Source organism: Staurois parvus, unplaced genomic scaffold, assembly GCF_062004578.1.
Source record: "Staurois parvus isolate SC_StPar_1 unplaced genomic scaffold, SC_StPar_1.0 ptg000432l, whole genome shotgun sequence".
In the NCBI taxonomy this organism is placed as follows: domain Eukaryota; kingdom Metazoa; phylum Chordata; class Amphibia; order Anura; family Ranidae; genus Staurois; species Staurois parvus.
The window spans coordinates 3,132,914-3,160,896 of record NW_028318228.1 but is presented as its reverse complement, the minus strand read 5'-3'; the positions used below and the strand labels follow the sequence as shown (position 1 = coordinate 3,160,896).

The window sequence follows — 27,983 nt, the reverse complement described above, 5'->3', positions numbered from 1 at the left end:
ACAGAAAGTAAGGGAAAGTCTCACAGACAGAAATAAAAACCTCAAATCATTACTAAGATCTCGATTGAAAAAAAAACAACATAGCTTGTGGAGTAAAAAATGTGCAACCACCAACATTTCTGAGACACTGTGGTCCCTTTTCTCAAGGTGACAGGTCTGTTAGGTTGCTGTTAGAAATTAGCCTGCCTGACAGCCACCCCCCCTCATTTTGAAAATATCAGATTATATTTTCACTACAAATAAACTCAAATTATTATTAGTGGATGGGACACAAACACAACAAAATTCCTACTAAATTTAAAAGATAAAACTTTGTTGAATCAACCCCTTGACGCCGACCGTACGCAAATATGTGGCCTCTCGGTGGCTGGGCCTTGACGCCGAGCGGCCACATAGTTGCGTACCAATTGAAAACACATATGTACTGAGAATGCACACCCTGAACCAGCACATATGTTGGTGTCTCACGGAAAGGTCCAGATCTCCCCTTGCGATTGGGACCTTTTCCAATGTGACACATGACCCTAAAACCCCGCCTCGCCTCCCGGCATCTGAAATCCCTTAAAGTGCCAGGAGGTGCTGGTGTGAAGAGGTTAATAAATAAAGCTGTGTTTGTGAAAGAGGTCTTGGCACTCATTCACATGGGTGCTCTGGCCCGTACAGTGTGAATCAGTGGTTTTTGTTTTTTATGTGACTGGAGCTGTGTGCTGGTGGCCTATGTTACATTATGGGGAAACAGCAGCTGTACGAACACAACCGCAGGTTCTAATTTGACAGACATGTGGGTGCAGGTGTATGGCCCTGAATAGAGACAGTGTGCATTCAGGGCCACTCACCTGCACCCCTGTCAAATTAGGACCTGCTTCTGTGTTCGTACAGCCCCGGCATCCCTAAAGAGTTACAGGCATCTCCAGCCGCAAGAACAAACAGCTCACACTGTATGGGGACACGTGTGAATGAGTCCTTAATTTTTTTTTTCCACATTTCTGTAATTATTTTTACAAATGTTTACAATATTTTTTACACTTTTTTTCACAAGGCTGTTGGGGAAGCTTGGGTGAAATATCAGGGGTTTAAACAGACCCCTGTTGTTTCACTTTTGAGAAAAAAAAAAGGAATTGAGGACACGGCTTCCCCAATTCCTTTCTCTGCAGCTTCAGTTGCTCTGTAGATGAATGAATGAGAGCTATGGACAGAGGCTCCCCTTCACTCATAAACTGAAGCATAGTAAACATAGTGGGTGAGTGGTACCGATCACTCACTGTGTCCATTCGGGAAAGAAAGGGGCCAGTGCATATGACATATTTACTGATCCCTTCAACGCTCTCCCATTTTTTCACATCCTCCTGTGTGCCCGCAGCAGCTGTTGGGAGGGAGAGGAGAGGAAGCCAACAGAGCTATGGGAGGGGCACACAGGGGGCCTGGGCAGCAGGGGGAAGGGGATCCTAAAAAGGAGGGGTGAACTGAAACTGAAAGCTGGTGGGGGGAAAAAGAAGGAAGCCAACAGAGCTGAGGATGGGGGGGAGGGCACATAGAGGGGTCTGGGCCCCCTACAGGAGGCCTGGCTGTACCCCCTTATCAGTGGCCCTGGTTGCACCTTTTTTGCTACCCAAGCTATGCTGTTATTTCAACTGAGATGTCAGTAAAATTTACATTTCATTTACTTTGGGTGTATATAGTGCTCTGATGTACCACTTACCCTCTTAAAGGCATAAAAGGTGAAGGTACAAAATGGGTTTTAGCACAGAAATAGAAATTGTAAAAAATGTTAACTCTTTTCCACTCTAAAGCTACAAAAAAAACATTTGGATGAAGTTAGGCTAGTTAAATGAACCTACCGCATACCCAAGTCATAGGCATACCGCCGCATTTCTACTTATTCAATAAGGCAGTGTTTTGTCTATTTCTGTTTAATGCAAAAACCCAGAGCAACCATTTCAGAATCAGATCTTTCCACTAACATGAAATTTGATTCATTGCTGTAGATTACTACATTTTTGTATCTTATCTTTTTGTGTTCCCAGATGAGCTAACCTAATCAATTAGCTGTGTGTGAGCTATAATGCTAAATGTTGTTTTGGTTGAATTACAATATATCGCACATGGCCATGAGTGCGCAAGTTGCATCATGTGTCTGCATGCTAGGCATTGTCTGACCTGTGTGGGAAATCAGACTTATCCCAGAAAACTGGCAAAAATACCCTCTCCACACTTAGCTTTTCCCGACATATATTATTTTTTCATCTTTTGCTTATGTTCCTTGTTTCAAATAAAACTTTTTTTCTTTGTGTTCTCTTCTTTCCCTCACTAACCTAATTCAGTACTGGCAGTAAGAATGATGGAAAAATCTTTTTCTCTCTGCTTCTGGTATTGTTTGCATAGGCGTGTGTTTTTCAGGTTCTAAATTAAAGGCATTCCATGTTTAAATAGATCATTAAAGGGGTATTTTTTAACTTTCAGAATTAAATGTTCCAAAATAACTTTTGTGTTGTGGCACGAGCCAAAACTACAGAACTAGTTTATATATAGACTGTGCTCAGTGCATGTTTGGCATATTTTAGAGTGATTATAGCTTAGCATGACCTGCATTATGATTACATTAAAAGCATACAAGTGGCACACTTGCTGTGTTCAGTCTCACTAATAGACACCGCATTTCATGTAAGGTAACTCAAAATGAATATTATCAGTATTCCTCCCTCCCCGGAGTATTACTGGGGGTCAAGTTGATTAAAAAGCGAGGCTGATTGCAGTGGAATTTGTTTTAAGATGCATGAAAAGGTGACACAAAACCATATGCCTGGGTATGGGAAAACATTCTATATACTGTGCATTTATATTCCACCAGTATGCACAGTAGCCTGCTAGTCTGGATGGAAAAAGTCCAGAAAATGAGGTTCTTTGATGGATCGTACATTATCATAATTTGAACAGCCTTGTGACCACCAGCAAGATAGGGAGAAAAGTAATGGAGACACACACACACACACATATATATATATATATATATATATATATATATATATATATATATATACATATATTACACACACAGAGGTTTATAAACTAAAGCTGGAGAGCGCAAAACCAGGCTCACTTCTGCATAGAAACCAGCTTCCAGGTTTTATTGCCAAAGCTTATCTGAACAAGCCGTGGTTAGAAGCTGATTGGTTTCTATGCAGAAGTGAGCCTGGTTTTGCGCTCTCCAGCTTTAGTAAATAAACTGCACAGTACTGTGCAAAAGTTATAGGCAAGTGTGAAGAAATACTGTAAAAGTAAGAATGCTTTTGGGCCAGTTCACACTATAGAAACACAGTACTGATGCGTTTCTGTATGTGCATTTTTGACGCGTTTTTGGCACATTCCAGTGCATTTTTGACACTTTCCGGTGCATTTTTGATGCGTTCCCCTTCATATTTCCCCACTTTTCTTCAATACAAATAGGGACATGTGCGTTCCAATGCATTTTTGGTGTGTTCCGGTGTGTTTTTGTATTTCAATGGTTTTTATTCATTTTAAACATTTTAAACAAAGAAGGACATAATCAAAAGGCCTGCCCACGCAGGGGCTATCAATGGCACATAAAATATAACCGGAACAATGCTACAACTCCAGCAAAGCAAAAAGCACGCCTGCGCAGGGGCTATCACTGGCACAGACAATACAAAAAGTACAGTGGAGAAACTCCAACAATGAAGCAAGTCAAAGGCAGATCTCTACTGCCGCACAAAAATCAAAAAGGAAAGAAGAGTAAAAAAGAAGAAGACAAGACCAACAGCAGGGATCCGGGAATGCCACAACCGATCAACAACCTAGACCAAGGCTAGCCGGGGGAGTGTGGGAAAAGCATATGTCAGATTTTCAAAAATTTGCACTGGGAGGTCATTGCGGATACTCGACATCTGTTCATTAAGCATCAGAGTGGACATGCGGTCCCGCACCCCCTGAAGAGGGACAAATGCGCTTTTCCATGCTTGAGCAATTGTTCAAGTAGCCGACAAGAACAAATATGAAGCCAACTTCTGCTGGTGAGCCAACAGGCCTGGTATAGGGCAGTGAAGGTTCTAGTGTGTTGTTGATGCATTTTACCGCGTGCCAGTACAGTTTTGTAAAGGAAAAATGCAGCCTGTTCTACTTTTTTTTCTGCATACAGAACCCACTGAAACCGCAAGCACTGATGTGAACTATGACTTTGACAACCATATAACCTACTTTCTGTGCATTTTGGATGCAAAAAAAAAGCATACTGAAACACATGTAGTGCGAACTTGCCCTTAAAAAAAATATTATGATTGATTTTATCAATTTACAATGCAAAGAGAGCAAACAGAAGAAAAATCAAAACCAAATCAATATTTGGTGTGATTACCAGAATCAATTCAATTCATAAAGCTCTTTTGAAGAAGCACAAAGAAACGGGCAATGTTGAGGACTGTAGACACAGTGGTCAGCCAAGGAAACAATGCAGCAGAAGAAGGACACATCATGGTTGCTTCCCTTCGACATCGGAAAGGCATCCAGCAGTGCCATCAGTACAGAACTGACAGAAAGCAGTAGGTCTCCCATCTACTGTCTGCCGAAGTCTGGCCAGTAGTGGTCTTCATGGAAGAATTGTGGCCAAAAAACCTTACATCTGATGTGGAAACAAGGCTAAGTGACCCAACTATGCAGGACACCATAGGGACTGGGGTGCAGAAAAATGGCAGCAGGTGCTCTGGACTGATGAGTCAAAATTTAAATATTTGGCTGTAGCAGAAGGCAGTTTATTTGCCGAAGGGCTGGAGAGCGGAATAATAATGAGTGACTGCAGGTAACAGTAAAGCATGGTGCAGGTTCTTTACAAGTTTGGATTGTATTTCTGCAAACGGAGTTGGAGATTTGGTCAGGATCAGTGGTGTATCCACTGTTGAGAAATACAGGCAGATACTTATACATCATACCATACCATCAGCGAGGTATATGATTGGCACCAAATTAATTCTGCAGAGGGACAACGTCCCCAAATATACAGCCATTGTCATTAAGAACTTTCTGCAGGGTAAGGAACAACAAGGAGTCCTGGAAGTGATGGGTTGGCCCCACAGAGCCCGGATCTCAACATTATATCTGTCTGGGATTACATGAAGAGACAGAAGGATTTGAGGCAGCCTAAATCCACAGATCTGTGGTTAGTTCTTCAAGATGTTTGGAACAACCTACCTGCTGAGTTCCTTCAAAAACTGTGTGCAAGTGTACCTAGAAGAATTGATGCTGATTGGAAGGCAAAGGGTGCTTACTTCAAATATTGATTTTATTTGGATTTCTCTTCTTCAGTTCATTTACTTTACATTTTGTTAACTGACAAAAACTAAGCTACTAACACTTCTATTTCTGAAAGCATTCTTCATTTTCATTGAATTTTTTCACAACTGTCTATAACTTTTGCACAGTGCTGTGTGTGTATATGTGTATATATATATATATATATATATATATATATATATATATATATATATATACACACTGTATATACACACACACATATACACACATATAGAAAAAGGAAGTACACCCCTACATATACCTTTGCTTCCATTAAAATCCATGAAAATAAAGTCTGGCGTTTCGGATTAGGTGCCAATGATTAGCACCTTCTTGGGGGGGTATGCAGGTATTTAAACCTTAGACATCTTGGGGTTTATTTACTAAAGCTGGAGAGTCCAAAATCAGACTCCCTTCTGCATAGAAACCAATCAGCTTCTATGCAGAAGGGAGTCTGATTTTGGACTCTCCAGCTTTAGTAAATAAACCCCCTTGGGTCTGGTGATCTCTTTGCTATTGACATATGTGTTGCCATCATGCCAAGATCAGTAGAACTCTCTAAAGCCTTAAGAAAGAAAGCTGTGGATGTCTTCGAGTCTGGCGAGGGATTTAAAAAGATCAAAAATTTATTTGAAATCAATCATTCCACTGTAAAGAAAATAATCTGCAAGTGACATAGGTTTCAAACAACTGCTAATTTGTCCAGGTCTTACTTGCCAGCAAATTCAGTCAAAGAGCTGACTGTTTAATACTAAAAGAAGTCTCCAGAAACCCCAATGCTGTCAATAAAAAACATTAGAGCAAGATTAGTTTGCTTTCTGGAACATTGTGCTGAAGACTGATCAATCAAAGATAGGCTTGTTTGGTCATAGTAACAATGGACATGTTGCCCCAAACCAAAGACAGTATTTCAGGAGAAGAACCTGAAAACGACTGTGAAGCATGGTGGTAAAATGTTATGGTTTGGTGTTGCTTTACTTTTTAAGGGCCTGGACAACTCATGGTTATCAAATCAGCTATCCAGGATGCATCATAATAGCGTGAACTTGATGAGAATGCAATGCCAGCTGTCCAAAAGTTGAAGTGGAACTGGAAAAGAGCAAATCCACCAAGCTCAAAAAGCAGAAATGTAGAGTTGTCTTAGTAAAAGCCATAATGTGATTCCCGTTGTAATTTTTAGAGGGATTGAGTTGATGTAAGAGAACTGTGGACAATTATGCAAAATGTTTGCAATAAGTAAGTTCAAGTACATTGGGCAATACTAGCTTTAGATACCATTTCCTACAGTACACCATTTCATCTATTAATATTTTTGTTGAATATTTGATTAAAAAGGCAACATTTTCTTGTATTCTCATTCAAGTATGTCACATTTATCTGTGGGCTCTAACGTTTGCCTGTTTGAATATATTGAAAAGGCCAACATTTTTCATGAGGTGTACCTAATATTTCACATGCTGTGTGTATGTGTTTATATATGTATATGTCCTAAGCTTGCTCCTGGCTTGTAATATTCAAGTGGTGCTGAGCAAAAAGCAACTCCTTCATTCAGAAGCATAGCTTTAAGCTTGTGGGCCCTGATGAAAAAGTTGTCCTTGGGTCCCCCAGCTTCCACCCGCCACTCCCATCTGTGAGTCTTGGGGTGGCGCTCCCGCTCTCCTCCTTGCATTCAGCCTTGCACATCAGAAAAGGTGCCAAGCACCATGACGTCACTGCACCAGTCCTGAGCCCGATTCCACCATAAACCTGAGCAACAGTTGGCTGCCTTTGGAACTGTGCATGCACACTTCTGAAGCCAACTCATGACCAGATTTTGTTTTACAGGCAGCATTTGCCATCTCTGAACACTTCCGGAAAGGTTAAAATTCTCTACCCTTACTCCTCTTAATGACACATGTTCTCCCCCCCCATTTGTAACAAATTAAATGCCTTGCCCCACCAATGTAATAACAGAGGCCTCCCCCTCCTGGTTAAGACACATACCCTCTCCCCTACAAGTAGTGACAGATATCCCCCACCTCTAGGTAATGATATGTACTCTCCTCCTGGTAATTACACATTCCTCCTGGTAATTACACATGACATGCCCCCTTTTCGCTAACCATCCTAGTAATGGCCAGGGTTTTTTTTCTTGGAAAACAGGTGCAGGTATTCAGCCACTCCAATCACCTTCCCCTGGGGAGGGGAGGCATGAGCATGCCGCAGCAAATGTGTGTGTGAGGATCTTAAAGGGACAATAAATACCAGGAGGGTGCTAGGTACGGAGTGCAGGGTCCTGGAAGGTGGTACGTATAAATGTAAGGAGTGCAGGGTCCAGGAGGGTAGTATGTATGGCGTGCAGGGTCCAGGAGGGTAGTATGTACGGCGTGCAGGGTCCAGGAGCGTGCTATGTACAGTGTGCAGAGTCCAGGAGGGTGCTACGTACAGAGTGCAGGGTCCACGAGGGTTCTATGTACGGAGTGCAGGGTCCAGGAGGGTGCTATGTACGGTGTGCAGGGACCAGGAGGGTGCTATGTACAGAGTCCATGAGGGTGCTAAGTACGGTGTGCAGGGACCAGGAGGGTGCTACGTTCAGAGTGTAGAGTCCAGGAGTATGCTACGTATGGAGTGCAGGGTCCAAGTGGGTGCTACGTACGGAGTGCAGGGTCCAGGAGGGTGCTACGTACGGAGTGCAGGAGGGTGCTACAGACGGAGTGCAGGGTGGGACTCCAGGATTTTGTGGCGCAGGTATGCTAATGTGTCGAGGAGGCTGCACGGGCCCCCTGGAGCTAGAGGTCAGGTTGCAATTGCGACCCCTGATGCTATGCTCATGCCTTCACTCCCGCCTGACCAATATTGAGACATGCAGAATGTTTGGGCACGAAGTGGGGGAAATGTTCGATGCTGACCTCAGGGTGTATATTATGGGCCATGACAAAGTTCAATACATTTGTTCTCCAACTGCATCTGTCTGTCTCTAGGCATTCAATGAAGAGTAACTTACTTTTGTTGGTAAAAAAACATTCCCCTCTGGGTGATCTATGTACATTGCAGGGATTTTTAACAAACTTTGTTCCAGATTCCAACCTTTTGTTATTCTAGTAGATGTTTGTTTGTGTTCATGTGCAGAGTGAATGTGTATGGGAGTGGCTTTAAAATTATCAATCAGCTGCAGCACCTGCAGGCCACTAATGATGAAATGCAGGGTCTGCATTCCTTTAGACTTGATTTCCCCCAGTGAGTATCTCACCAAAAATGACATTTTTGTTGCAGGGGATTCCACAAATCTGACTTGTATCTTAGTGCAGACTTCTGGGAAGATCAGTTAGCCAATCACACAAGCAGGAAATGACTTTTTATAGGGGGCATTCTGTACACATTCACACTGTGTACAGAACACTTCCAGGTAGCCATATTGCATTGCATTTTACAGAAAATGACAGCACTGGAGATTGAAAGGGAAACGTAATTTTTAATACCATTCAACTACAATATAAAATGAGTCGTAATTGTAAATGCTACATATATTTTTTAATTTGATAATTTCTCACTCAGGGACCCTATGCTGACTAACCAATTTTACATTTCATATAACGTAGCTCCTTTTAACCACTTGCCCTCCAGAGGATTTACCCCCTCTGGGCAGGAAGGGGTTAACATCTGGGGCGATCAAAGGGTTAACTGTGTGCTATTTCACATTATGTGCTGTGTGTGTGCTTTCCACTGTAAACACACTGCTATGCAGAGCCATCCAAAGCAGTGTGCAGGAGCTGACAGGGGAGAGAACTGTATTGTTTACATACAGCTGTCTCCCCCCATCGGTATTACTTGGCGATCACCGGGTGCCGGCGAGTAATCACCGGCCAGGACCTGGTGATTAACAGCTGAAGCCGCAAATGGCGGCACGGGTAGGGTAGAGCGCGCGTGCCCCCTAACCAGAGCTGAAAAATAACACACACACACACATATATATATATATACAAACACATGTTATTTTGCGCACCTGTGCCGACCTGAAGCAGTATTTCTGCTATAGGGCGGACAGGAAGCGGTTAATTGTTTCCAAACTGGGTTGTCCAATTTCCTGGAACTCTTTAAAATAATTATCTGTCTTTCTAGCACTGGAGCTTGTTAAACTATATTATTGTCCAAGTTATATAATAGATAATATAATACGGTTAATATTCTATACCTGCATTCCACATACTGCCTCCATAAAAATTTCAGAATTTGTAACAAAAGTCTCCCAGCAAGTTAAGCAGAGGGTCTAGGAATGCAGTAGATATCCCAGACATAATAAAGGAGCGGACATTTCAAGCATTGCATTCAAAGAGGCTGAAACTGTTGTGATTTGTAATCCTCTAATTCTAGTGGACAATTGAATTTTATGATGGAATTCAAGTAGGAGCGAGAGAAACAGAGACCATATGTGATCTGCAGCTTCAAAGCAGGTAGACAAATGGTAAAGCTAGACAGGTCTGGCTCTGTGTCCGCCATGTCTTTTAGCATTCCTGTTAATCAAAGATCCTTCAGTTCCAGCTCTACAGGGCTTTGTAAGTGTATGCACAACAAAGTATGACATGGCATTTCTCAGACTTCCTGCTATGAGACCTGCATGATGATGATTACCACCTTATACAAATCAACCTGTTTTCTTGGTTTGATTTTCATACAGTTGTAGTGTACATGTGCTTGCCTGAGCTTAAAAGGAGAAGTAAGGTCCAAGCTCTTTTGGCCTTACTTCTTGAGATCACAGGAGTGCACTTTGTTCTTCACTCCTGTCACCCATGTTCTGCACTCCTGTGACCCATATTCGGCTAACAGCAGGCTAAAGCACATTGTCAGCTGATGTCACAAAGCTGGTCTAGACTCTGGAGAGATCCTGACTTTGTTGGGATCAGCCTGTCAGTGAGCTGTTGAGAGCCTGAGCCAGCCAGTGCTGCTACAGCCTGCCACTCCAGTAAGCGCTAGAGGGGTAGAGCAGAGAATCGGTGACTGACAGTCATCGGTTCTCTGCTCAGTGGGAACAGAGAACTGAGCGATCAGTGGTCTTTGATTGCTCAGTGCTCAGTATAGAGGTGGCAGGGGACAGATGCAGCATTGGATCAAAGCTGCATCCATCCGAGTGAGTATGCGTTATTTTCATATCCCACTCTAGATATGGCATCTAGAAAAACTCCAAACTTTCTAAAGGGCCTGTTTACTGTCCTTCAGATTTTAGGGGAGCAGACTGACAGTGGGAGTAGAAAATGCCTCAGGCTTAATGCTCAGTTGAAGTGAAAAACTTACATAGTGTCTGTGGTAAGCAGAAGGAGGTATAGTGCCCCATCGTTGAGGTCAGTGGAAGGAATAATGCCCCATCATTGGTGTCAGTGGAAGGAATAGTGCCCCATCATTGATGTCAGTGGAAGGAATAGTGCCCCATCATTGGTGTCAGTAGAAGGAATAGTGCCCCATCATTGATGTCAGTGGAAGGAATAGTGCCCCATCATTGGTGTCAGTGGAAGGAATAGTGCCCCATCATTGGTGTCAGTGGGAGGAATAGTGCCCCATCATTGGTGTCAGTGGAAGGAATAGTGCTTTGTATCAGTGAGAGAAATAGTGCTCCAAGGGCTGAATAAAAGCAAGCAAAGGGCTGCATCCAGCCCATAAGCCACAGTTTGGAGACCACTGGTCTAGAAGAATAGGTACATGCATCTGTAATGCCTTCTAGATTTACTTAATTAAAAATCAAGATATTTGACAGTGTAACAATATATGGTCATAGGAAAGGTATTTCAAAACTAGCAGAAGGGAAGTGGCATGATGAAAAACACAAGTTCTTGCCCGTTGTCACTCTACAAAAGAAATGTGTTTGTGTCTTCTTTGCAAAGCTTTTCCTTCATTTCCTTTCCCATAACAGGTGGTAAGGACATGATGGTAATCATCCCAACAGCAAGACATTGAGAAAAAGACTAAGACATAGACCACAAGAAATCGAGAAATGGAAAACTTTCTCCACTCCATCCAACAATTAAAAAATGTTTTTGCTTTATTTGGACATTAATTTGCTTATAAAGAAAGCAATAAGCCAGGTTGACTTCCCATTTTTGTAAACTGAGAATTGTCCTAGTGCATGCAATGATAAATCTCATTGGAATTTACTTGTGTGCGTGCCGAGCAAAGGAATTGACATTAGCCTGTGTGTTGTTATTGGATCTACAAAGGGATTCTGCAAGTTAAATTGAAAGAGTGTTTTTGCCAAGTCTGAGGTGAAAAACCTGTTGTAAAGCAAGTTCATGCACTGCTAATGAAAATTCCTGTTGGCTTTTAGGAACAGCAAAGTATCTCCATATTGGAGAAGAGATGGATGGAGTGGATATGCGAGCAGAAGTTGGTCTTCTCAGCAGGAATGTTGTCATTCTTGGAGAAATGGAGGACACATGTTACAACAGCGCTGTGTGTAAATACTACAACTTTGATACCTTTGGAGGTCACCTGAAGGTATGTTCAATCTGTTATAGCATGGCATAGCTTATGAACCAAGCATTGATGTATACAGAACTGTGGTTCTGTTTGCAAAACAACATAATTAACCAATCAGATTAATGCTTTTATTTAAAAAAAAAAAAATCTATATTTGACAGACCAGTTTGATCACAACTCACAGGTTCCTATAGACTATAATGCATGAACAAGGTTTGGTGTTTCCTAAAGTTTCCTTCAATCATCATTGATCCAGTTGTAGAATACAAGTGTGCTTTGGGGAGATTCCTAGAGCTGGATGGAGACCTAGATACTTTCCATGCCCACAATTCTGACCTCAATCATTTAGTCTTAGACATGTGTGCAGGAAACCGAAACTGGGGGAAATAGGTTGCCATTGCTGACCCTCTAAACATGCTAGCTTCCTGGCTGGGATGTTGATCCAGTAATTGGTTCAGGCATTCAGATTGGGGGTTATGACTTCCTTTGCTAGATGCTTATTGTGGATCAGTGACTGCAAAGGCAATGAATTCATATACATCCAAATAAAATCCAAGGGTAGTTTACATTTGCCACCATGGTCTTTGCATGGATTGGTAAGAGTAAAATCTGTGTCACGTAAACAATTTTGTAGCAGTGATGTGTATCAAATGCAGAATTGCTCTCCTTACCATTTTTGTTGCTGAGGAAAATCGCAGTTAAGGAAAGATCTGTGTCGAGCTATTTGTAGCTCAGTTCCTGTTCTATCAACTTTAGGCAGGCCGAAGCTAACAACAGAATCATCATCTTTAGCAGCCTATCATGTTATCCAGTGCAGCTGCTGGTGACCATGGTGCTCGTAGATTAGCATTGTACTCTGCAACAGCAAGGAAGAGGAAGGCAAAAGCTGACATTTTTGAACAACTAGATTATGTTTGTTACATGTGTCTCACACTGAATTGTAATCTGTGATCTAATTGTAAATTGCGATTTCAGGTTGGACGCGGTTTTAAATCTGTTCATTTGGAAGGAATAGAGCTGAAGCACATGGGACAGCAGACGATGGGACATTACCCTGTTCATTTCCATACTACTGGTGATGTGGATGAAAAGGGTGGATACCACCCACCCACTTATGTGAAAGACATCTCAATTCATCATTCATTCTCTCGCTGTGTCACTGTCCATGGCACCAATGGTTTGCTGGTAAGATTCTTCAATATCATTATAACACGTCTCCTACAAGTTGTTCAAATAATCTGACGTGTAAAAAAGAGAACATTATTTTTGATTGCTATAATCTGGCATATACCATTTTTGCTCTGAAAACTTCCAAATTCTCCCAACGTGTTTTTGCCACATAATGATAATCCTTTTCTATGGCATTATAATTGCAATGAAACATCCATTATCCTTCAAGCTAGGTTCATATCCACACAGCCATGGGGGGGGCGCAGTTTAGGTGGGCACAATAGCTTATTCATTTGAATGAGCTGCCGTGCCCCGTGACACTCAGGAAAGAAGTCCCTGCCCTACTTTAGAAATCGAAGCCCGTAGAGGAACCGAGATTCCCAGTGCAGGTGCATTTTTTAGAGCGGGCGGCATGATGATCTTAGCGTGCTGGGGGGGGGGGGTTACACTTCAGTTTAAAATGAATAGACGTAGTGCTAAGATGTCTCCTTCTGCAAATCAAGGCTAGTAGTCTATTCTAGACTCTTTTGTCATCATATCTCCATGGCATACAGTATATACTGTGTATATTAGCATGAAATAATTAAATTATAATACCTTTTGGGTTTCTGATATTATAAGCTGGCACGCTCCAAATCCACTCTGAGAGCCAGCAAAGGTGCTTGGGTGATCCATTACTTTGAAGAAGTGCTATCACAAATGGTCATCCAAAGGCATACTTAAGTGTGCAGTTTGAAGGTGCCGTACACCAACAGCTCAGTGCGTGTTAAACTGTGAAGTGTGGCCTCAGCCTTCATATTGCACACTTTAAAGAAAAGAAAACCTGTCAGAATAGATATTTGGAAGCTACCATTCGCTACTTTGGCTGTCATGCTTATCCTTGCTTTATCTAGACAATCAATGTAGAAAAGGTATGTAGCCAGTGAAGCCAAGAACTCTTGAGCTCTGTATTTGTTCCAGCACAGCACTAGACAGTAAATGTAGTATGGATAGGAAGACAGCTTGCACCATTCAAACCTAGTTGCCAATGGCAGTTCAGATTGTTGTTTGTGAAAGCACAAGAACTGAAGAAGCTTTTCCTTAACTAAAGCATCAATCCATTAATTTAAATTGTGTTTAAGGTTAAATATATTTTATTGTTATTATTAAAGAAAGGTTTACAAAAGTAAGGGACACAAAAACTTACAAAAAATAATTTAAAAAAACAAAAGTACTTAAAAAAGAATTGGCAACGTAAAAGCATGTCCAAGGATTATTATTATACAGTATTTATATAGTGCCCAAAAGGTTTGCTCTGCGCTGTACATTATAGTGGGGGACAGAACATGAGACAATACAGTAACAAAACAGAACACGAGGGGTTCGAGGGCCCTGCTCTTTCGAGCTTACAATCTAGGAGGGAGGGGAAAGTGGTACAGGAGGAAGTGGCTATGGGGGATGGAGTGGTAGGAAGAGTGGAGGAGTTTGGCTGTTAGGTGAGGGTGGGGTAGGCTTCCCTGAAGAGATGGGTTTTCAGGGTGCGCCTAAAGGTGAGGAGGGTACGTGACAGTCTGATGGATTGGGGTAGTGAGTTCCAGAGGATGGGGGAAGTCCTGGAGAAGTCCTGCAGTCGGGCGTGGGAGTTGGAGACCAGGGAGCTAGAATGTAGGAGTTCTTGTGAGGAGCAAAGATTACGGGTTGGGTGGTATTTGGGTATCAGGTCGGTGAGGTAGTTTGGGGCAGCGTTGTGAATGGCTTTGTATGTCAGTGTTAGTAGTTTGAATTCAATGCGCTGGGCAATCGGGAGCCAGTGGAGGGAATGACAGAGGGGGGAGGCAGAAGCGGAGCGGTTGGTAAGGTGGATGAGTCTGGCCGCTGAGTTCAGGATAGACTGAAGCGGGGATAGTCTGTGATGAGGTAGGGCGGTGAGAAGGGAGTTGCAGTAGTCCAGACGTGAAATAATGAGGGAGTGAACGAGTTGTTTAGTAGTGTCTGGGGTTAGGAACGAACGTATTTTGGAGATGTTGCGGAGGTGGAGCCTGCATGAGTTTGCCAACGATTGGACATGGGGTTGGAAGGACAGGTTTGAGTCTAGAGTGACACCTAGGACTTTGGCTTGCAGGGTGGGACTGATGGTGGTCTTGTTGGTCGTGATGGAGAGGGTGGGGGAGGGGGGTGCGGACTGGGGGGAAGATTAGGAGCTCGGTTTTGGAAAGGTTCAGTTTGAGGAACTGGAGCGACATCCTTTCTGATATGTCGTTCAGCAGGTGGGTGATACGGGCAGAGACTGAAGGGGTGAGGTGAGGGGTGGAGAGGTAAATTTGCGTGTCATCGGCATAGAGGTGGTATTTGAAGCCGTGGGAGTGTATCAGTTTGCCGAAGGAGGAGGTGTAGATGGAGAAGAGAAGGGGCCCGAGGACAGAGCCTTGGGGGACCCCAACAGAGAGGGGAAGAGAGGGGGAGGTGGTAGCGTTATAGGTAACACTGAAGGAGCGTTGGGATAGATAGGAGGAGAGCCAGGAGAGAGCGGAGTCTCTGATGCATAGGGAGTGTAGTTTATTAGGGAGGAGGGGTTGGTCAACTGTGTCGAAGGCCACGGAGAGGTCAAGGAGTAAGAGGACTGAGTAGTGGCCATTAGCTTTGGCGGTTAGCAGGTTGTTAGTGATTTTGAGTAGGGCAGAAGCCAGACTGTAGTGGATGCCAATTTGGACCAATAACATGAACAACATGAAAATATTGTTCTTTTATATAAGTACTGTACCAACTTAATTTCTTAAATGAACAATTGCAGTATTAGAGCATAAGGCAAAAAAAGAGCAAATTAAAAAAAAAAAAGGAAACAGTTATGGAGTTGCTAAGAGGACAATGAGATAGCAGACCTAGGGAGGCATACTTAGCGATGCAAGGGGGTGCAAAGGCAGGAGGAGGAAGGAGGGGGGGGGGGGGCATGAATGGAAATGTAAATAAAGGAAACAAAATATCATTTGACATGTCTATGATGTGTGTAATCTGCACTTTAGGGCCTCTGATGAAAAACAGAAAATCCAGATGGTCCACTGGGAAAATAATTTTTCTAACGTCAAATGCATTTACCAAATGCAGCCACAGGACCAAGGAAGGGGTGCACTGAGTTCTCCACAGAGTGGGAAATAACTGTCTATCAGCTACAAGAAGATGCTGGGGGAGACTTGTTTTGCAATTTTATCGAACTCTGGAGAATAGAGAGCAAAGCTATTGGTGGGAAGGGGAGTGAGGCTATCCATAGATTTCATTATAGATAATTAAAAGTGTGTTTAGCCAGTAGCCTGATCTCCTTGATTGCCTTGGAGAAAAATGATGTATGAAAAAAGTGAAGCATCTTTTGACCTCTAGTTCTAATAAAACCAATGGTTGGGGTGTATAGCCTTTGTTGATCTGTGATATCTAGTGTAGACAGTGCAGTATTCATGCTTCTTTTTTGCTTAGGTAAAGGATGTGGTTGGCTATGACACTCTTGGTCACTGTTTCTTCACGGAGGATGGTCCTGAAGAGCGTAATACATTTGACCACTGTCTTGGACTTCTAATCAAAGCAGGAACGTTACTACCTTCTGACAGAGACAATACAATGTGCAGAACTATTACTGAAGGCTCCTTCCCAGGATATGTGGCTAAACCCAGACAAGACTGCAAGTATGTACTAAAACTGCCATGAAAAACATATACACAGATAACAATGTCTTGGACAGGAGAGATGGCAAGCAGTGGTAGGGCAACCGATTTATATCTTTATGATCATTATTGATTTCGTGCGTATATCACCTTTCCCCAACCAGGTTTCCTAGAGAGCTTGCTAGGTTTTTTTGTTGAAGAGTGAGCAGTGGAGGTTTGATCTTCTGCAACTTTCCACTGGCTACCACTCTAAGGCTAGGTTCAAACAGCTGCAATCCAATTTTGATCTGACTTTCAGTGCAATTATATAGTGCAACTTGGATGCAGTTTGCATATTTATGGGGTCACAATTGTGCTGGAATTGCACTAGTGTGAACTAAGGCATTACTTTTACACTGTCAACCAGTGTATAGGAGTACTACACGGATCACTAATTTATCGTGTTAGTGTAAGGAGTCTTTCTTTACTGACCACCAATGTAACGTGGCACTCCAATTTTCACCGTATCACTTTTTGGCCATCGTTATTATCTATATTTAGGATTATTACTGAAAACGCATTTTTCGAATAGAGCAGTGTTAAAAATTATCTATTCTGGATGTCAAAAACTCTGTGTGCCACCTCTTTTACTTAGAACTTTTGAAAACTAATGATCATAGTAATGATCGAGCTGTAGGTATAAATACATTTTAGCAGGGGTTTCTTGAAACCTGAAAATTATTTGAAGAACTCCTCTGGGGTAAAAAAAAATAAAATGTCGAGAAAGGCTGGTGTATACAGGTATTGACATTACAATATAGCATGGCTGAAAAATATATTATGCCCCTCAAGTTTCACTTTTTTATTTTTATGTGTTTTAGGATTGTAGAAAATAAAATTAAATTGAAATCATGTTTCCATGGTTGCATGTAAAAGTATTACGAGTTTTTTGAGGAAGTTATATGAATCATGGCTGGCTGGCCATGAGTTCAGTATGAGATGGTATCAAAAAGTTTAGAGACTAGTTTCGTAACACACCAACAAATGGCAGCACAAGGCTGCACACACAGTCACAGGGAGCACCAACCTTCATAAGTTAGTGTGCCAAAAGACATTGTTCTGTCTATATTACGAGCTGTGCAACTGGTGCTATTCTGACCACATGCATTACCACGTCCACTATTTCATCAGAGATAGCAAGTTAAAACAAAGAGCAAACATGAAATTCTGTGTGAAACCCGTACACCCACATTTCGTCACCGATAATGATCCTCAACATGAAGGATGGGTCACCCACAGCATGCTGATAGAATTCTTGGCAGACTTTGATGTGGTGTTCCTTCTGCTCTTGGGTCAGCAGCATGGGGATGAACTTGGCAGTAACACACTTATTGTCAAATGTCTCTGTGGTATATTTGCCCAGTTTCAAACTTTCTTGTTTGCTCTTTGTTCTAACTTGCTGTCCATGATGAAATAGCAGACGTGGTAATGCACATAGTCAGAATAGCACCAGTTGCACAGCTCCCAATGTACACAGGGCAATGTCTTCTGGCACACGGACTTATGAAAGTTGGTGCTCCTTGTGACTGTGTGTGCAGCTTCGTGCTGCCATCTGTTGGCGTGTTACAAAACTAGTCTTGAAACCTTTTGATACCACCTTGTACTATAGTGAGCTGAAGCACAGACAATGATCTTGGTTTTGAAGAATAATTATTGGTAAAATAAATAATTTTACTTATGCGATAAAGTTTGTCAATAACATTAACACAGTTTTTTCTTTTTTTTTTTACTGGAGTATTTTTTTTATAACATCCTGTTAGTAGGTCCCTTATTTTTAATTTCCTTGATTTGGCCAAACTGGTCAGCAAAAGACCCAGTCAAACTGAACTAATCTTACATGGAACCAAACTGGAGAAGATCACTGTGCCTGAATATTCAAAGCCTTTTAAAACCTTTAATGGTTAACTACTAGTTGTGTCATTGCTTGTACATGGGGTCAGGGAATTAGATATTATTACTTTTTACAAGAAGAAAGGTCTTCTACCAGATAAAATATTTCTACTGATCACACAACATCCTGTATTTATGTAATGTTATTTTATCTTTATCGTTAGTGCTGTGTCTACATTTTGGATAGCCAATCCCAACAACAATCTCATCAACTGCTCTGCTGCTGGCTCCGAAGTAAGTGCTTTAGTGATGGCCTTAGGATTTCTTTTTATTGTCAGCTCATTTTAACCATACAATGGAATACAAAAGGCACTATTCCCAAAGTAAATTTAAAGTGGCTATAAATTATTAGTCCATCTGGAAGAGTTTATAAGTTACCTTACATTTGGAATCCAATACAAGCTCACGCTGAGCTTTGTTCACTGAAGCATGTTAAATAATTAGAGGCTCCGTTAAATTTACTAATTCTCACCTTGATATTCAGGCCAGGAAAGCTTTGTTTTATGACCATTGAGAAGATATAAATGCCTCACATAGACCTAGAAGACATAAAAAATAAAATATCACAGAAGCCATAATCCAACACATTCTGTTTCATGTTAAATAAGCACTTCTGGAGAATCTTAGTGAAACGTCTAGTGTGGTTTATTCATATGGTAAATAATAGGTTTAACAATATATAGTATTTGACATTTTGATTTATTTTTTCCCAGGAAACCGGATTTTGGTTCATCTTTCACCATGTACCGACAGGGCCCTCTGAGGGATTGTATGCCCCGGGACGTTCTGAGCACACTCCCTTAGGAACATTCCATAATAATCGAGCACACTCCAACTACAGGGTGGGTTTGACTTCATAGATTTTCTTTCTTATTGAAGTACATTTATACACTTATTTTTATATCTGTATATTGAGTTTTTAAATGTCTGTGGGTTTGTGACTTTCTTCTACTCTGTTGTCTTTCATATTTGTTGAAACTTAAGGTTTAGGCAAGGCCCACCATGATACTATACCTTCCCTATCTATAATGATCTCCAGAACAACATACTCAAAAAGACACTGGGAACTTTTAGACATGCATGTGTAGACACGTGAAGGAAAACTTCAGACAAGTTTAATAACTCTGGCGAGGTGGCTTCCCCCGATGGGCACCCAACAGTAGCTCAAACTATAGAAATATGGTAAGGAGCATCAGACTATAATCAGATAAAGAGTCGAAGATAATTTTAATTCTTGATATTAAAAAGTCACATTAAAAACAGCCAATGCATTTTGGGGGCAACACCTCTCCCCCATCATCAGGGCTCAAAACAGGATAAAAATTTAATTGACTCAGGCAAACCAGTGGATGCACTCAGATCCTCCATTGCTGTTCCAATATGGTCCTAATCGAGATCTGTGAAGTCACTGGTTTCTCTGAGTCCATCTTGATGAAGCCCTGATGATGGGGGGATGGCGTTTACCCCAAAACTTGTTGGCTATGACTATTTTCTCAACAATTTTTATCTTGACTCTTATCTCATTATGGTCTGACACTCCTCTCTGTATTTCTTTATATAATGACATTACAGATTCAGAGTATAACTAGGCTATGCCCACATGCCAAGAAGGATAGGTGTAAGAGCACTGGGGTGGAAATGAAAGCTCTTTTCACCTACTCCACTAAATATTGGCATTTCATACAAAAATGAGCACTGAAAGTAGAGACTTGAAAATATTTTGAAACTACAAGAAGAAAAAGAAATCTGTATATGCTTTTTAAAATTCTTTTAGAAGACAAATATAATAGAAAAAGAAAACTAATAGATATGATATACTGTTTTAGAAAAAGAGCAGGATTTCATTTAGGGAATGCTTAGGTCCCTATCAGAAATTGATTTTAATTTCCCATTTGTTTGAACAGGCAGGAATGATCATTGATAATGGAGTGAAAACCACAGAAGCCAGCGATAAGGATAAGAGGCCAATCTTCACATTGATTGGATCACGGTAAATTAAAACTTATGTATTGGAATAAGAAGCTTACACTTACTAAATTACCCAGTTAGTAGACACTGGGGATGTTGTTATGTTCAATTGCACCTTTAGGTGTTTTTCACTTTTTGGACAGTAGAGTAGTTAAAACCTCTATCAGATTTTTAACATGTCCCACAGACACAACAGTAAGTGAGAGGAATTCTATTAGACAGTTGTCCCTAAAAACAAGCGTCCCCATTGGAAGACTTCTTTTCACCACCTATTCCAGACACAATTGTAACATTTTGGATGCCAGAGCATTTGTAAAAATAATTGATCATCATTTTACTCCTATGACCAGTTTAACAGTTACACTGTACAAGAGAATAACTAATTTCAAAGCTTCTAACCTCTCAGTAGTTTTGATATTTACCTAGGTGAAAGAAAGTTGTAATGAAAAACAATAACCAATGATGAAATGTCAGTTTCAGAATACTTGTAAATTTTAAAGAAATACTAGAAAACCCCCAAAAATGGTTGTCTTTACAGCACTGCGTGTACCATATCACCACTTTAAGCATTAATCCTGTCTGTTTTTGTTTTGAACTACAACAATAAAACTTTATTAAAAATACATGAATCATATCAGATCATACATACTACGACTTTTCCTTTGTGCACGAAATTTGTTTATGCCATTTTCAACTACTCAACAGATATGGGCCACATCAGGATGCTGATCCCCTCAAGCCAAGAGTACCTGCAATAATCCAGCATTTTATTGCTTACAAGAACCAGGACCATGGAGCCTGGCTGCGGGGTGGAGATGTTTGGCTGGATAGCTGCCAGTAAGTTTAGAATTTTTACAGCCTGCGATATTAAGCCTCCTGTTTATAGTGCAAGTATTCAGATCGACTACCATAACCAATGGCAGATGGCATTTTCTAATACAGCAAACAATGTGACTGAGGCCAACAGCTGGAAAAAAGAGGTTCCCTGTCAAAATACTTCCTGCCTTATATTGTTAACCAATCATTTTAAAGATGACTCTGGTTTGTTGATGAGATGATGAGATCACATTTGCAGGTTGGCTACTGTAAGGAAATTCTCAACTTGGAAAGCTTTTGAGCAACCTACAGTAATTGTCTAGGCCAGGGGTCTGCAACCTTTAAGACATAAAGAGCCACTTGGACCCCTTTCCGAGAGGGAAAAAAAGACTGGGAGCCGCAAAACCATTGCAACATTTAAAACAAATCCGACACTGCATATATTGCGAAAAGCGCTCTGGTCATGAAGGGGGTTTAAGGGCCCAGTAAGCAAAGGGTTAACCAGGGCCACAGTGTATCGTCATAATCACAATCATAGCCTTAGGTCAGTGGTGGGCAACCTTTTTTTTCAACTGAGCCAAATCTCACCAAAACCACGATTGAAATTTATTTTGAGAGAAACATTTTTAAAACTGAAAATACATCCCCCATATAGTAATTCATTCCCCATAGTAATTCATCCCCCATATAGTAATTCATCCCCCCATAGTAATTCATTCCCCATATAGCAATTCATCCCCCCTATAGTAATTCATCCCCCATATAGTAATTCATCCCCCCTATAGTAATTCATCCCCCCTGTGTCAATTCACTTACCTTTGCTCCGCGCGTTCCTCTAGCTGTGTTCCCGCGCCGTTCTGGTCTTCAGGGCGGACTGTGAGAGGAGAGGAGTTCGTCACGCTGCCCCGCCTACATCCTGACAGCCAATGTTTGGAGGAGGGAGGGGAGCGGGCGCCCGGCACATAGAAGAGATGCATTAAAAGAGCCGCGGCTTGCCGACCCTATTGCCTGTCACCTGGTGGGCAGTGTGCTCCGGAGCCGCAGGAAAGGTGAAAAAGAGCCGCATGCGGCTCCGGAGCCGCGGGTTGCCGACACCCGGTCTAGGCTAATACTGATGTTTTAACAGCCTTTGCATCCATAGGGATGTATTACAAAAGGTTGCTCAGAGAAAATTAATAATGTGGAACAATTCAGTTTATTTCATGGTACCACTACAGCTCAGTACCATTGTGAGGTCATATTGCAAAAGCATATATTTTACAGTAAACTTCGCTATTTTATCAAAAAGACTTGACAAGATCGAAATATGTGAGCTGCCATTGATTTTTTGTCTTTAGAAATTGCAAGTTTATGTCTTAAAGCAGTCCATAGATGCATAGATGTTTTTTTTTTCTTCAATCAGCAGATTGAACGAAAATAAATGACTTGATTCTCCATCCACACATTTGAGGTGGATGGGGGAATCCTTCCCACTGAGTTGTTGTATTCTGACAGCAGGCAGAATTCCCGGCTGTCAGAATACACTGATCAGTGCTGCAGGGAAAATCTGACAGGGTGGCTGTACGGAAGTCAATCTGTAGATCGACTTCAGTACAACCTCCCTGCCCATACATGGATCGAAATTCAGCCAGTCCCTGCTAAACCGGACAAATTTTGATCAATGCATGGGCAGCTTTACTGACTTCACTAATTATTTAGTCTCTGACCTGAAACAAGCATGGATCCACAAAAGTGCTGGGACATCTTATACAAACTTGCTTGTTTGAATCAATGATACAAGTTTTGAAAGAAAGATGATGATAACACACTTGAAGATTGTGCCTTTCAAAGCAAATCAGAAGTTGCAGATGCCTAAAAGGTCCCTTTTAGGGTTGAGGATCTCCTACTTGTCTTCATTTACTCTTAGATGAGTCCTTCTGACAAATGCGAGAACTGCCAGTCCCAAGCCTGCAGTCTTAAAAATGATTTTTCTCATCTATTAACTGTTGCTTTTTGTTTTTCTGCAGATTTTCTGATAATGGCATCAGCCTAACTCTGGCAAGGTAGTTATTTTTATATTTTACCTATATTAGTTAAGTCAAAAGTGCGCTATTGCCTTTCATTTACATAAATTGTTATTCTAGTGGAGGGACCTTTCCCGATGATGATGGATCCAAACAAGAAATTAAAAATAGCTTATTTGTTGGGGAGAGCAACAATGTGGGCACAGAAATGACAGACAACCTCATATGGGGCCCTGGAGGTCTCGATCACAGTGGAAGGACATTACCTAGAGGAGTGTGAGTACTAAAATACTGAATTACTTGTGACTCGATAGCTACAGTACAAAATTTAGAAGGACTAACATTTTCTTATTTGTATTTAGGAATTTTCCTATTCGGGGTATACAAATCTATGATGGACCAATCAATGTAGAAAACTGCACATTTCGCAAATATGTCTCTCTGGAGGGAAGACACACCAGCGCAATTGGTTTCCGCCTGAACAACTCATGGCAAAGCTGTCCCAGCAACAATGTGACTAAAATCACATTTGAAGATGTGCCTGTAAGTTTCTCCTCCCATGTGACACGATTTTCTAATATGCCTTTAGCAGCTTATGAAGTTAAAGTAATGTACTAAAGGCTATTTAATTACATAGCCTAAGGCTGTACATTGGAACAAGAATTAAAGGATAAGTTCACTTTTTAACAAAAAATAATAAATGTACATTTTTTTGCAGATAAAAAAATGAGCATTATTTTTTGTTTGTGGAGCCTCTAAAGCAGATCGCTGGTGCCATACAGGTCTCCTTCTGACCTGTCTGTATATCTGCTTGCTCGTACATCCCGTACAGGCAAGCAGATACTTACAGACAGGAAGGTTCAATGAACTACCATGGCGCTGTAGAGCTCCATGGTAGTTTATTGAAAACTACAAGCTGACAGCCACAAAGCCTGCTGGGACTTGTAGTTTTACCATTCACTAAATACTGAGAATGAGGGACACGGCCCAGCAGGCGGATCCCCACGCAGCCGCACTTTTTTTTTTAAATTGTGAAAGCTAGCAGGGAGGAAAAGATCCCCCGATAGCTGTCACAACGGGATCGGGGGGTACGGGGGCTGGTCCAATTGTAAGACGTTACATTCCCAATATGGGCGTAACATGTTACGAAAGGTGAACTTATTCTTTAACTTACTTTGTAAAAAGGCAAAATGAGAACAGTGCAAAATCTAAAGTAACCTAATAAAATATATCTGTCTTTTAGGCCAGTGGTTCTCTACCTTATTGAGACAAGGGCCCAGTAGATTATTCCAAAACTTTCCATTCCCCAACAGTAAAATAAGAGTCTATACTCTCCCAATAAAATATAGGAAAATATGAATTGAAATGCTTAATGGTTCTGGATGGGGCTGGATGTTACTGTGGGTGGGTTGGGGATTTGGAGAGGGTAAGGGGATTCTACAGCAGACTTGGTGGCCCTTTAGGTAATGATGTTCCTGGGGTCTGGAGATATCTCCAGCAGGCTGGGAGCTTTGCCAGTACACTGTTGGAGACTGGTGTGCACTGCAAAAACAAGGGGGTACTGTGGGACACTGTTGGAAGCTAGGGGTACTATGAGGGAACCTGAGGCTCTACAGCAAGTTAGGGGGAACTGTTGGAGTTGAAAGCTTTCAGGGAACCTGGGGGCACTGTGGTAGATTGAGCAGCACTGCAGACCACTATGGGAGGTTTGGTGGCACTGTTGGAGCTGGAAGCCACTGTGGGAGGTTAGAGGTAAGCAACTGGTTGAAGCACAGAAGTAGGGTGGCCATAGCCCAATGGTGGGCCACAGCCTGGTGGCTGGAAACAACACATGAACATCTTCATTGTAATATGCTTTCTGACTTTTTTAAATGAAACTACACATATATACATTTATATTTGTTTTGGGTAAATTGTTTTTTTTTTTAAGTTTGTACATTTTAGGAGAATGTTTTTTTTTTAATTTGTATTTAAAACAATTAAAAAAAATAACAAATTGGTTTTGAAGAGAGAGAACAGTAGCTGTTTACTCTGTCCAATTCAATCTGAAAAGTGTAAGTGGGGGGCTGGGATGAAGGAGGAAAAAGTCACTTTTCAGCTATGTAAATCCAAATTTAAGCTTTTGAACTCTGTGAACGCTGTGTTTTTAGAGAAACTGCTAGTAGTAGACATGAAAAAAAAAGCACAGAATTCCATCTATTTGCTAGAAGTATAATAATGAAATATTCATACACTTCCTACACTATTGTTAAAATCTTAACAGAATATTTTTTATGAAAAATGTATATGTGTGTCTGACATGAACCCAATTTTAAGACATATGATGTACTGCATGACATGCCTGAGTTTGTTTGAAACTGTTCACTAGATCTATGACTATCCAATTTTGTGTGAAGTTGTCTATAGTGCCCACTATGGATATACACTCCCAATCCCTATGGATTTGTACAATAATCCTAAAATTGCAAAATGTGACACTGTCTCAGATGTTACAATGAAAATATAAAGAAAATATTTCAATATCTGTGTTAGTTTCTAGTTCTGACAAAGAGGCATGGGGGCATATGGGCTTCTCAAGAACACAAGCTTTAGATGTTACTATAAACTGCATGGCTCCAGAGCAGAATTTTAATGGGGCTCCCATAAATTTCAGGGGAATATGCACCCACTAAACACTGATAATCAGAGCAGGATGGCCCATAATACACCACTTCTCTATAGGGATCTTTTTTATACTGCTTAATATGGGTAACCAGGCAGTCTGAACGAGTTACTCCACAATATTCATGATAACTAGAAATTTAGCTTTCTTCTCATGAGTTGCTGTTGTGCTGTGTACCAAACCAGAGGAGCTTCTTATTTGTGATCGGCTGGAACCAGGGCTTTTTTTCCTCAGAGAATAGGTGCAAGAACTCCCTCCTTCTGAGTCACCCCTTGTTTCCACCCCCTTACTTCCGAGCATGGCCCCTTGATTCCAGCCCCTACCCGCCTCCCAGTACTGCTCCTTTTAGAGAATACAGAGCCAAGTATCATTTTGTATAGAATTTTCCAATTATAACAAGAAAAGCAGTAAAATAGATGCCCTGCAGCCAACAGCAAAAGATTCCCCCAGCAACAATTGACCCCCACAAATAAATACCACCCCAGCAACAATAATCTCCATCAGCAAGCAACAATAGACCCCTTCCTCAATGGTAGATCTCTTCCGGCAACAATTGACCTCTCAGCAACAATAGATCCCTTTCTAGCAACAATATACCTCCACAATGCAAAAACAGATCCCCTCCAGTGACAACAGATCCCCAGCAGCCATCATCAAGCCCCTCCAGCACTCCTTGTCATTACATTAATTCACTGCTGGAAGTGTTGGAACTGCGTTCCTACGCGTTCTCGTTGAAAAAAAGCCCTGGCTGGAACTAGGTTGATAGGAGTAGAGGGCTCACTGTGTGGTCAATGTACAAAAAAGTAGTCTGCACTTTTTAACTCCTAAGCTAGGGATCATAGTGAATGTTCATTGTGAGAAAATTATTGCAGTAAAAGCCAATTAGTTTAATTTTCACAATTCCTTTTTAGATTTGGAGCAACTCCCATGCCCCTTGTGCCCTGTAGTATCTGCACTGGCCTCTATGGCTCTATAGTGCCTATACTTTACACATGCATGCAGATTGTTTTAGTATAATGGAGCGTAAAGGTTAAGATTTGTTAATATCTATTTTCTGCCGTTTTTTTCTTTGGATAGAAATGTGTCAGGTCTGTGACTGATGGTGCCAAATGACAAGGAAGCATTTATTTGAAAGAGACTGCTGTTGCAGCCAAATCTTCAGGCCAAGTCTGAATGATATTACACAAGTACAGTCTCTGTCTGATGACATGTCAGGGAATGCTAGACACTGCCACTAAACTACATCTTTTAGTATACACGAAAGGAAGGATGAAAAATACACTCTTCAAGAAATGGGACTTTATGGGTGCACAGTCATTCAATGTGACACATACTTCTAGATAAAACCATCAAAATGTATTGCATGTATAAAGTTCAAAAAACAATTAAAGAAAAAAGTTGGAGATTTCAATGCGGATAAATCTCACACATGATAGTTCTGAATTTTATTTATATATATATATACACACACATACACACACAAGGTGTGATGAATCCCAACATGCTTCGCCTATCTGGCTTCCTCAGGGGATAAAGACTACACTACATAGTGTGTTGCAACAAAATACATATGTTATGAGGCATTGATTATCTTTTTCTCAGTTCCTTCAGTTTTATAGACTGTATCGCCTGGGGAAGCCTGATAAGCAAAACATGTTGGGATTCATGCAGAATGCAGCAGGAATGCCTGACAGTGTTGCTTTGCTGTTTAGCCATGCTCTGAAAAGCGATCCACTATGATGTGTGAACCCAGCCTTACAGAATGCAAGCGTACAATCCAAACGCACACATTCCTGTTAAAAATGGCTGTGTGTATAAGTGGGTGCTGCAGTGACCGTCAGCTGGAACCGAACAGAATCAGCAAAGGAGAATGTCACCAGCACACAGAGGAACACCAATATGGGTCCAAAAGTTTTAATGAATGATCACATAGTTACAGCAAGGCAACGTTTCATTAAAACTTTTGAACCCATGTTGGTGATCCTCGGTGTGCTGGTGACATTCTCCCTTGCTAACCCAGCCTTACAGTCCCTCTATGTTCTAGGCATGAAAGCTGGGTTC

The 27,983-nt window shown here is 41.3% G+C and overlaps 1 protein-coding gene and 1 long non-coding RNA gene across 3 annotated transcripts in view; one reads left to right on the top strand and one right to left on the bottom strand.

Moving 5' to 3' along the window:
* LOC149454357 (uncharacterized) overlaps positions 1-27,983 on the bottom strand; it is a 143,945-nt gene that overhangs the window by 46,861 nt on the left and 69,101 nt on the right. The window contains exon 4 of the long non-coding RNA XR_016314224.1: positions 18,946-19,012. This is a non-coding gene — a long non-coding RNA (uncharacterized LOC149454357). The remainder of the gene's footprint in view (positions 1-18,945; positions 19,013-27,983) is intronic.
* The window catches only part of CEMIP (cell migration inducing hyaluronidase 1), a 219,752-nt gene that overhangs the window by 165,479 nt on the left and 26,290 nt on the right, over positions 1-27,983 (top strand). For both annotated transcript variants that reach the window (XM_089687639.1, XM_089687640.1), the window contains exons 12-21: positions 11,594-11,763; positions 12,721-12,930; positions 16,360-16,565; positions 18,638-18,707; positions 19,187-19,315; positions 20,378-20,463; positions 21,147-21,278; positions 23,264-23,299; positions 23,381-23,536; positions 23,623-23,803. In XM_089687639.1, the coding sequence (XP_089543765.1) occupies positions 11,594-11,763; positions 12,721-12,930; positions 16,360-16,565; positions 18,638-18,707; positions 19,187-19,315; positions 20,378-20,463; positions 21,147-21,278; positions 23,264-23,299; positions 23,381-23,536; positions 23,623-23,803 (1,376 nt within the window). The remainder of the gene's footprint in view (positions 1-11,593; positions 11,764-12,720; positions 12,931-16,359; positions 16,566-18,637; positions 18,708-19,186; positions 19,316-20,377; positions 20,464-21,146; positions 21,279-23,263; positions 23,300-23,380; positions 23,537-23,622; positions 23,804-27,983) is intronic.